At 40.9% G+C, this 12,136-nt stretch overlaps 1 protein-coding gene across 1 annotated transcript in view; it reads right to left on the minus strand.

Moving 5' to 3' along the window:
• ITK (IL2 inducible T cell kinase) overlaps nt 1-7,086 on the minus strand; it is a 58,440-nt gene extending 51,354 nt beyond the window's left edge. Inside the window, exon 1 of the mRNA XM_047091959.1 lies at nt 6,848-7,086. Coding sequence (XP_046947915.1) covers nt 6,848-6,985 — 138 coding nt within the window. The 5' untranslated portion in view covers nt 6,986-7,086. The remainder of the gene's footprint in view (nt 1-6,847) is intronic.
• Between the last annotated feature and the right edge of the window lie 5,050 nt (nt 7,087-12,136).

Here is a 12,136-nt window from a genome sequence, read left to right on the forward strand (position 1 = left end):
CTGCTGAGAGTGGCTTCTCTAATGTTGTTTCTTTGATTATCAAACACAACTATATCTAGCACCACAGTATTAGTCGAAAGGTGTGCTCTGTGATTTGGTTCTCCATACTGCCACTGCCTTGAGACTACTATGTATGTGTATATTTTCTACTTATTGTTACTATTTTTTTAATTAGAATTTCTGTTATGGTAAAATAATGATGATGATGATGATAATAATAATAAAACTTTAGCACAAATATATGTAGTTGGGGGGAAAGTCCTATATTTCAATTTTTATAACAAGTAGTTGTAATTTCTATGACTTTGTAAATATTAAAATAGGAAAATGTAGGAAAGAGCTTGCTTATGAATACCTTAACATTAATCGGAATTATATGACAAACGAGACTTTAGATGAGGTTCTTATTTAATTAAAATCCTGACAAATTTACTGAAATTTCAAGGAACTGAGCAGACATCGGATCTAAAAAGGGAATTTTAGATACATGGAAAGCCATTTCAGAGCTTCTGTTTCTGTCCCTGGATCACTTTAAGTGAAGCCCCATAGTATCATGAAGTCAAACCCAGACGGACCTCTGGATGAAAATTGGGTCCTGGAAGATTTATTTTCTTCAGTAGGCCTAATAACTTATGAAGTGGAAAAACTTATTACTAGTTGGGTAAGAAAATGGAGAGATAAGGATTTACCTATTTGACCTATGAAAACTTGAGAAGAGCTTTAAAACAGTTTTCTGTGGGCCCATTTCTCAGTTTGTTATGAATATGTCTTGTTTTACATGGACCTCATAGTTCAAGAAACCGAGCTCTTGTGTTTTACAGTTAAACCTTTCTCCCAGACTGAGTCAAAAACCGAGCCCTTACATTTATAGTGTTGCTCCGTGGCCTATTTTTACTGAAATGCTGGTTGATGGATGCACCAGCCCCTGAGCAGTAGGAATCAAATTTAATTTTAATGTGGGAGTATTTGCCTCCAAAATAGAAACTCTCCATCCACTAGCTTTCTCCATAAAACATCAACATCACATCATAAAGGCAAAAATCAGTTCACAAAGAAAATACATTAAGGTAGACATTGAAACCGCACGTTTTTGGCCTTGAGTGGCCTGAATTGCAAAATACTTTGCCTTGGATCCTTACTTCTCTTTGCCTAGCTAGACAAGGCCCACATTTTTAGCTCCCAGACGCTCTTTGGAATTCAATTTGAGTTTTGTGATCTTTGTTCGTTTATCGGGTATTTATCGACCACGTACTATGCACCCTGCACTGTTCTAGGTATTGGTGATGCAGTGATGAGCAAGGTCCTCCTGCTCTCATCCCAGGGGCTGCACAGACAGAAAACAAACAGGGAAGCACATCAGTAAACCCAATAGGTACATGCAGATACTGATATATTGAAGTATCTGTGTGCTAAAGAAATGAAAAGAAAGGAGAAGAAAAGGAAAGAAACGGGATCCTGGGAAAATATTTAAAGAGATGGAAACAATAAAGAATCAGTCCTGCAAACACCTGAGGTGTTCCTGGCAGTGGGAACAGCTAATGCAAAGACCCTGCATTTGTAGGCTCTGAGAGCAAGCACCCCATAAGTGTATCCCTCAGTTGCCTCCCCCTAGTCCTGGCCTGTCCAAAGTCCCTAGAGTGAGCATGAGCTTGGAGTGCTCAAGGTTCAGGAAGAAGGCAGATGTGGTAGAAGCCTGGTGAGTAACGGGAATGTGGTGTGAAATGAAATAGGAAATGCAGATAAGGACCCCCGGATGAAGAGTCTTGTAGGCCATAGCTGAGAATTTCCTTAAATACTCTAAACAGCCATGGAAGGCTTAAAAGTAGAGAGTAAGATCTGATTTATCATTTATTGTAAGATCATTTTAAAAGTTCATTCTAGGTGTTGCATGGATAAGAAACTGTATGGAGCCTTGAGTGTCAGTGAAAACCCAGCCAGAAGGCAACAGGATCACGTAGGAATGAGGTGGAAAGAGACTGTGGCTGATGCAAGTCTCAAGCAAAAAAGCTCAGGTAGCTTTAAGAGTATTATTGACGAAGAATTTAACTGTAGAAGAGAAGCAGGGAAAGAAGGAAGAAAAAAGAGAACAGAGTAGCGGGGTGGGGGTGGAGGGCTGGCCCACCTGCTGGTTCCTGCATGTGCTTCTCTGACCCACCTCTTAAAATTCCAACCTCCTGAATCCTCCTCTTCCTCTTTTAAGGCTGGGACATGAATTTCTAACTCTGGGGAGTCTTATTTGCTGACTCTTAGACCCAGAACTCTTCCTTTTGAAGTCCTATATAACTTGCTTTGTTCTCTACTCTTGGAATTGAGCCTTGTTCTATCAGGAGTTCATTTGTGAAACTCTAACCTCTCCAAAGGTATGTCTAATCCCTCATGTCCTTGCTCTTTCCCTCCTTTTCTTCCTTCCACAAATAATGCATGAGTGAGTAGTATGTGCCAGGCGCTGTTATAAACACTGATGATGCCATCTTTACCAAATTGGGTGCTGGCTCTCATAAAGTTTATAATCTAATGGAGGGTGGGCTGGGGGAGTGACATTAGCACAGCAATCACTTTAATAAGTGGGTAATTACGAGTCTGGGATGTGCTCCGAAGAGAGGGTAGGCATTGCTAAGGCAGAGCATAACAGGAGTAGATGGCCTAGTCTGGAGAAATCAAGGAAGGCTTCCCAGGGCAAGCGACATTCAAAATGAGGGACTTAAAGTCGAAGCAAATCCTATGTAGCTGGATCCCAGAGAGATGGGAGAAAAAGGGACACGAACTGAGAGGGAAGAAGGCATGTGACAGACTCTGGTGTCCGCTCTAGATCTAAGGGGAGAACCTCTGCAGGGACATGTCAGGGTTGTCAGGAAGCGATCACAATCACCATGTGTCACACTGGCTGCTGTGTGGGGAATAAGTTGGGGGGTGACTGGGGCAGAATGGGTGCAGGGAGACCATTAGGAGGTGGTAGCAGTCCCAGGTGAGAGCTGCTAGTGGCTTTCCCGGGGAAAGTGACCATAGAAAATGGGGAGAAGTAGACAGCAATATTAGTTCCTATTATTATTAGAATAATGGTAACCTCCCTCTCATTAAAAGGAAGCAAGATCCAGAAGGAATGTTTAATCATTTTTACAAAAAAAATTTTTTTTTAATGTTTCTTTATTATTGAGAGACAGAGAGATGCAGAGCACGAGCAGGGGAGGGGCCGAGAGATGGAGAGACGCAGAATCTGAAGCAGGCCCTGGGCTCCGAGCTGTCAGCGCAGAGCCTGACGCGGGGCTCGAACTCACAAACCGCGAGATCATGATCTAAGCCGAAGTCAGATGCTTCACTGACTGAGCCACCCAAGTGCCCCAGGAATGTTTAATCGTTACAAAAAAATGTAGAGTCACACAGCCTTAGGCAACTTACACAAAGCTACATAGCTTTTAAGTGAGGAGCTGGTCTTTGACCCAGATGTGTCTGACACCAGACGCTGTGTTTTTGATTGCTGTGCAAGGAAAAGCAAGGAAAGAGGGACCATCTCCTGACCTGTCATCTTTAATTCAAGAAGGATGCATGCTCCAAGAGATGTTTCTGCTGCTGGATTCGACTGCAGGCTAACGGGGAGAGTCCATGTGAAGTGGAGACCCATAACCAGACCCTGAGTAGAATGGTGGTTTTGACTGTTCCACATACAGGTAATGGCTCCCACACTATGGTGAAAAGAACACGCTTGATCCCTAAGGTGCAGAGACATTAAAACCGGGAAACCTTTCCAGTTCTCTTGAGGGTCCTTCAGAAGATCATTAGTACCGAGCTTATGACATGCCTTCCTTATGAAATACTCAACATCGCCTGGAGGCATTGGGGCCCTCACTTTACAAATAGCAAAGAGAGGCTTAAAAAGGTTTAAAGACCTTGCCTGAGACCCCACATCCAGAAAGTGATAAAGCCAGAAGTTGAATCCAGCTCTAGTTAGCTATACTGGCCTCACCAATCAGTGATGCTTGTGTCCGTCTGTGCTGTCCCTTCCATGCCATGCTCACTTGAACTACCCAAGGCCCTCCCTCCATTTCTCTTTTGCCCCTGGAAATAATCTAATTGCAGTCATGTGCAAACTAAGCATGTGGCTTGGTTGGTGACTCCCTCTCCGGAGACTATTTGTATTCAAAGCTGTCATTGGTATGTTGGAGTTGGCTTGCTGTGGGCCATGAGGGCTGATTGCTAAATCTGGAGGAATTTTGTGAGCCAGTAGACATCACACCAGTAGTTTGAAATTGGCCGTGATGGGAGTATTTACACCAGAGAAATAAGCAAACACTATGGATTAGAGCTGCCTGATGCTCTCCACTGCCACTACCACTGTAGGCTAGTTCAACATTTATCGGCACACCGGGGGCCCTAATCTCATTGTCCTCTGTTAATGAATGCCAGGCATCAGGGACCACTTTGCAATGAATTTGGCAGGCACAGGGTGGTGTCTGAAAGCATGCCTGCCAGCGACCCACCACCTGCCAACCTTATGCTTCTTTCTGGGCCACTGCTCCGCCAGGCTGAGGCGCTTCCCGGCTCCCCTGAAAACACTCACACGTTTCAACACTAGACACCAGAGCGAAATCGGTGTCAAAATAACAGGCTCAATCAGGATGGGTATTTAGACATGGATATTTAAAATTAGAAAATGGATATTTTAAAGTTAGAAAAAAAAAACATACTTAATTTGCAAAATTATGGAATGTTTTTCTGAGTAGGTAGAAGGATTACTTTCTGTATGATGTCATAAGTCCACGGTATTTTAAGACAGGGCAAGAAACATAATTTTCCAAATGAGAAAAGAGAAAAAGAAGCTGTGACCTCGAGAGGAGCAATGGCTGCCTCAGCATCACACATTTCGTAATGCATGAATGTATGTCTCTCTCCACAGGCTTGTATTTAGTCACAGAAGAGAAGGAATCCAGGAACCTGATGTTAGCTTGACTTTGAACATTTTCCTTCATTTGAAAATGAATATGTTATGCCACCCTGCTAGCTCCTTCCGAGATGTGATGATGATACAAAAAAAGGCTAATTTTTACTAGGCGTTTACTAGGTGACAGAACTTATGCTAAGTACTTTATGTATTAAGTTGAACTATTTGAAATCGCCACTGTCTGGCCTGTCTTGATCCACTGAGTGGTAATTTCAAATAGTTCAGTCTAAATACATTCTCTCTGTTAGTCTTTACCACATTCTCATGACATGGGTACTGTTAACATACCCGCTTTACAGATGGTAAGACTGAGGCTTTAATTTTTTTAATATTTATTTATTTATTTTTGAAAAACAGTGAGAGAGAGAGAGAGAGAGAGAGAGAGAGAGAGAGAGAGAGAATCCTAAGCAGGCTCCACTCACCAACTGTGAGATCAATGACCTGAGTTGAAATCAAGAGTCAAGCTCTTAACTGACTGACCCAACCAGGTGCCTGGAGGCTTTCAAATTTTTTTTTAAAAGGTTTCTTGCCACAAGTGTAATGCTCTTGTTATTTATAGGTGATACATAGTGCATGCTTGTGTGCAAGTCGTTTACGTAAGTATTTCTCTATGCCTTCTGATTGATTATTGATTGATATCAGTAAGATATCAATGCTGAAGAAGAGCATGTCTGAATCTCTAAGAAGTGATATGATAGTATTTCGCCTGCAACACCCATAGGCTCCATATCCAGGCCTCCTTCAGGGCTCCATTTCATGGAACACTTCAAAGCCTGGGTCTCAAAAAGTCCCAAACTCATGCTTATCCTACTAAGTCAGATCCTAACAAGGCATGGGGAAGCCTTTGTCCCTAACCATAAAGCACCTAATGTTATTTCCCCTTCAGTAAAATATAGGTGAAAACCCTGCCTTACCTCCCTAATGATAGAAAAACTAATACAATGATTTAGTACAATGTCACACACCTGCTTTGAAAATGTACTGCAAAGGGCTAAACAGGGGCTCAAATTTTTCAGGAAAGGAGGTAGTACTTCCAGACCTTTCATTTTGTAAAGGAAGAATCTGACACAAAAGGTAGAGACGCTTACCCAGGCTCCATCATCTAGAGAGACGTAGAGTCTGGTCTCCTTTCTCCTCATGCAGTGTTTTTTGTACCCAACTATATTGTTACGATTATTCATGTTGATGTTATTATCACTGCTGTTGTAGAAAGAATATAAGACTGTCTCTAGATATACAAAAAGACTGACCTAGATAAGCAACTGTAATCATCTGGGTAAGAACCACTGGTTTGTATTGCATAACACCATGGTAACCCTGGTAAATTTTCCAAGGGGTATAGAGGTTTACTTTTGGGACTTGCAAGTTTTAGATAATTAGGTGCCTAGGGAATATCATTTCAAGATATTAAGTGAATAATGACCATTGGGACATATAGAAGTAAATTCATAAAAATGTTGACACTGAACTATCACTTAAAGTATCAGTTTCCTCCATTATAAATTAAGATAACTGGGCTAGATCATCCCTTAGGTCCCATTGAATGCTAATATGTTATTCATCTAAGCTCCATAAAATCTAGTGTATTTCCGATGAAGTTCAAATTCTATCCAATCATAGCATTTGCCACATAAATTATTATAATTTTAAAATTAAACTTGCAGGAAAAAAACCATTAATAAATATTAAACTTACTCTTTTGCAGATTTTAGAACTAAAATCACCTAATGTAACAACCCCACCTCTGGACTTTTCTCCACATTCTCTTCGGATTACTCTTATTGTACTTTTTAGGCGGTCGTAACCAGCATGTCTGTGTCCCCTTATTTTATTCTAGGCATATCTTCATGATTCAGCCTAGTCTAAATAAAAAATACTGTTTAGAAAAAGAAGACACAAGTGTTCACATACCCCATGACGGTTCTCAAAGTACGCCAGGCTGGTTTTGGTTAAAACAAAGAAGCGGACTTTAAAGTTGGAGGGAGAAGTTCTTCTCTTTTGTTGCGATTTCTTGATGAGCTGTTCTTCTAGGAGGATAAAGTTGTTCATGATCCAGTTCTTGAGAAGTGATGCACCTTGGGCATCACCCTGTAGCACAGCCAAAGGACACAGCTTCAAGGCAAGGAATGCACTGGGGAGGCAGTTGACTTTCAGAGAGCTGTTAAAAGGCCTCTTGCCTCCGATGTTATCTTTCTATCAGTGTTCAGTCAACAACGTGGAGCTTCTCCTCTGATGTCACAGGCCATAACCACATCCTTTCGAAATTCACAAAACTAAGAGGCATATGTAAAAACTACACATACTCTTTGCTGTATGGTTTGGAAATGATATTTGAAGATTCTGAGAGTCAAAATGTTAGGAAGCATTAGAGTTTAATCTTTATAGTTCCTGGTTTAGGCGATCTAACAATTAAGCCATGTTGCACATGGGGTAGACACATGGGCTCTGGAGCCAATGGGCATAGTTTGTGTTTAGTTTCCTGTTGCTGCTGTAACAAATCATCATAAATTTAGTGGCTCACAAATTTATTATCTTACATTTCTGTAGTTCAAAAGTCTAAAATGAGCTTTATCAAGCTAAGATAAGGACTTCAGCAGGCTTGTGATCCTTTCTGGAGGATCCCTAAGGGCAGAATCTGTTACCTTGTCCTTTCAGCTTCTAGAACCACCCGCATTCCTCCACCTACAGGGCTAACAACAGCGGGTCAAATTCTCTCATCTTCTACAACGTAAGTTCTTCTTCTGTCTCCCTCTTCCAAATTTAAGAACTTTGAGATTACCCTGGGCCTGCCTAGATAACCTAAAATAATCACCTTATTTTAAGGTTAGTTTATTAGCAACTTTAATTACATCTTCTACCTTAATTTCCCTTTGTCATGTAACTTACACATTCATAGGTTCCAGGGATTAGGCTTTGCTATCTTTAGGGGATCCATTATTCTACCTACCGCAGTTTGAATTCTGGCTCCAGTACCTAACTAGCTGTGAGACTCTAGGCATATTACTCAAGAGATCTGAGCCTCAGTTTTCAGCTGTGAAAAACTGGGGTAGTAGTGCCCCTACACAAGGCACTGGAGGGCTGCTCTCTGGCTTCCCTCCAGGCTCGTCTCCCAGATGGCTCACATGTTCTCACTCCAGCCTTCACAAATTCTCCTTATACCACTTTGTACATCTCGTTTTGCCTGACATCTTCTCTCCCCTGCTTTGCCTGCTTTAACTCTAAATTACACTGTAAGTCTTATTCTGCGTGTCACTTCCTCAGGAAAGCCTTCCTGGCTTTCCAAAGTCAAATGTACCAATTATACGCAGATGATACCTTATACCTTTCTCTTTATACCCATTATGACAGTTGTCGTTTTGCATTTTGGAGGGTGACATTTTGGATTGATGATAGTCTTCCCCAGTAGTCTAGAAGGTCCATGATGGTAAGGACTATGTTTGGTTTTTGGTCGGTGTTATATACTCAGCAACTATCACGGTGCCTTGTGTGTAGAAAGAATGTTTTAAAAGAGGCACCTGGGTGGCTTAGTCGGTTAAGCCTCCGACTTTGGCTCAGGTCACGGTCTCACGTTTTGTGGGTTCGAGCCCTGCATTGGACTCCGTGCTGACAGCTCGGAGCCTGGACCCTGCTTCTGATTCTGTGTCTCCTCCTCTCTCTGCTCCTCTCCTGCTTGCTCTCTCTCTCTCTCTCAAAAATAAATAAACATTAAAAATTTAAAAAAAAGAATTTTTTTTTAAATGTGTTGAATGAATAATCACCAAACTGGGTTAGACAGTTAAAAGAGACAAGGACCATAAAACACTTAAGAGAAATATATTGAAGTATGAATGGCGTAATAAACAAAGCATGTCTGGGCTTTGAGACAAAGAAACTTGTGTTGGAATGCTGCCTCTGTCATTTACTAAGCTGTATCTCTTTGAGTAAGCCACTTACCCTCTCTGATCCTCAGTCTCCTTGTAGGGTCCTTTTGAGAACTGAATCCCATAAACTCTGAGTGGTGGATGCTAGTCATGTATCTTGCCTTAGAAACAGTACATGGTTAAAGTAAAATAAAGTAAAAGTCTTACTTCTGGCATGAAGTAAATAACCAAGAAATCTCAGAGGAAGCAGAGATGGCATATACTGGGCGGGGATGAATAATGAAACAAAATAATCATGATTACTGTATAGGAGTGTAATTATCTAAAATTTTCTGTTTTGTACATAAATCAGCAGACCACAGCTTAATTTTGTTTCATATACTGGATGCCCTGGAATAGTCAAGACACTCAAGAAGGTGGGAAAAGTGGATACTTTAAATGATTCCCACTGCTACATTCTGAGGTTTTAAGATATGCGTGGAGATACACTGCCCAAACGATGTAGTTTTTTCTTTCTGGGCTTGACGCAAGGAGCGTTGTTTTCTCCAAATATCTCTTCTCCCCTTTTTCCTGGGTAACTGACCTCCTGAAGGTTATCCGGGGCATATGGCTAGCCAGAATAAAGACTACATTTTTCAGTCACATGACTATTTTTTAGCCAATGGAACATAGCAGATATGATGAGCATCTCTTACTTCCAGGAGATGTCCTTAATAGCAGTCATCATACTCTTCTCCTTCTCTTTTTTCCCTTCCTACTGGCTAGAATGTGGAGATGATGGTTGGAGCTGGAGCAGCTATTTTATATCATGAGGTGAAAATTGCATGTTGAGGACAATGGAATGCAAGATAGAAAAAGCCGTAGGTCCTAATGACCTTGGACTCTCCATGCCAGCCTCGCATCACCTTTTTCTTTTTTAACATAAAGAGAAATAAAATTACATTTTCTAAGCCTCTGTTATTTTGAAGTTCTATCATAAACACCAAACCTAGTCTTAACATACATAATATAGTACTATACTTAATAATAGACTGTAAACTCCTTTGAAAAGGGTACCTGGTTGGTTCAGGTTGAAAGATTTACAGACTTCACAAAGTATTCTCATCTGGGAAATCAAAATATCATCAGTAACTGTTGTACTGGGTGCCTTTATTTGCCAAGTCTTCATGAAGTACAATCACAAGTAATTTTATTCTCTTTTGGATAATACCTTCAAGCCCACTCACTGGGGTTTGTCTTTGTCCTCACTTAAATGTAACCTTAAAAGGCTCAATATTTTCTCATAGCTTTCAGGAAAACATAAAAATAAATAATCCCTTTGTTTTGGTTTTAAAAAGTCCAATCCATAGGAGCCACTTGTCAAAGATGGAACAATTGTGTGTCAAAAAGAACAGTAATTGCGATGAATTGAAGAATAGCCAAAATGTTAAAATCACGAGTTCATGAGATGCTTAAAAAAAACCCAAAAATCAACCCACTGATCACCTCTGGAGGAGTCCAGAGAACCGATTTATTATTCTGAAAACTAGGAAACAAAGGGAAAGAATAAAACGTGTCTACTGTCTTTCTTGAAGAGCTACAGCTCAGTTTAGGGATCAAATACTTAATAAGGGAAAATCCTTCTTTAGAAAAGAATACTAACTAACAAATGAGGAGGTAGTGACGGAATACCACCATTGTGCCATCCAAGTGACACAAAGGAGTTAGGCGGCAGTCATCAGCGGCGGCTAAAATCATTATGTGAAAAGCTAACAGAAATATTTATAGTTTATATATCAGATTGATGATGCTATAATGTACTGATGACTCTTAACCTCACAAAAAGAGAAACAACTAGACACTATGTATTTCCTGATGTAATGAAAGAGGAAGGACACAAAACCACCTACGCAGAAGTCTAACCAAAGGGGGAAAAAAACCAAACACAAATCTCACCAAACGTCTAGATCTAAATCCAAGTTTGCAGGAAGTATAGGAAATAAAGGAACAGTGCAAAGGACACATAAAAATGCAATTGGATGAGTCCAGAAAACACAAAACACTGAAGACAAATGACCCTATGTCTGCAACAAATAAATCAGATAGAGAATCTGCAGATTAAAAGAGACTTTAAGAGGCATATCAAGTATGTGATGGTTTTGTTTGGATTTGGGTTCAAACAAATGTTTTGTAAAGTCATTAAGAGACAACTGGGAAATATGAACACTGACTGTGTATTTGATGATTAATTACTAGTTTTTTTAAGGTGTGATAATGGCCCTGTTATGTTAAAGGAGTCCTTATTTTTCACAGAAACATACAGAAATAACTATTATAAAATGCTAGAGATTTTCTTTGTTATAATTCAGGGAAGGAGGAGAAATAGGTAGGGGAAGAGATGAAAAATGTTTGTTCCTGAATTGACATTTACTGAAACTGGGTGCTGGGTAGGTGGGGGTTCTTCATTCTGTTCTCCTCATGTTGCTTCAAGTTTGAAAATTTCCATAATGAGAAGTTAAGAAAAGGGAAAGCAAGGCCAGTCCAGTTCATTGTAATAATCAAAAGTGCAAACATGTATTCAATTTAATGCTTTTCCTCAAAACATGTTTTTCCCAAGCATGGGTCTGCTTCAAGCTTAGACCATGTTGACTCTTCCAGCATTTCCTAACTCTTCCTCTTGCCCCTCCCACTAGGCTGGCTCCGGACCCACCTGTTCAGGCTCAGGCCTGGGGGGAAGAAGGAAAAAAGTCACAGCATTCAACAAGGCTCAGCTGTAATCTGGGGTCGATGCTCTCTGCTTGTGGTGGGTACACAATTGTTCCTTTTTCTTCTGTGGGAAAGTATTGTCATGTGCTTTGTGGCTGTCATTATTTTCAGAGGGCTCTGGCAGCAGCTCTCTTGATGTGGGAGATGCCACTTGGACTGGCTAATGAGCCAACCCTCAGGTCTTGGGCTTCACCTCCCGTGTGCCTCCTGCTCCTTCCAACTCTGTTGGGATCCCTCGGTCCATCTTGGTTGTCCTCTTGAATTTTCCATGAAAAGAGACTGCGTGCCAGTTTATTCCCTTATACGGTTCTACTGCAAGACTCAGGCACCCTTGCCCTGCAACTGATGGATACACCATTTGCCCCAAGCATCACCCCTTCCCCCTTTTGACACCAAATAAATAGCTCCTCCACAAACTTTCACCATCACATTTCTCTAAGTACAATTTAGACACCAATCCTCATCTCTCCTAAACTCTATGAGACTTGTGTCAATTTCACCGAGTAGTCCCTTAAAGTTCCGTCACTTGGCTTCTGATGGACGCAGCGCCTTCTCTCCTTCCCCTTGGTGGGTTGTGAGAGGAAATGCGTGGTGT

This window comes from Lynx rufus, unplaced genomic scaffold (genome assembly GCF_022079265.1).
Source record: "Lynx rufus isolate CCGP_SWC_20201006 ecotype Redwood Valley unplaced genomic scaffold, mLynRuf1.p SCAF_1, whole genome shotgun sequence".
Lineage (NCBI taxonomy): Eukaryota > Metazoa > Chordata > Mammalia > Carnivora > Felidae > Lynx > Lynx rufus.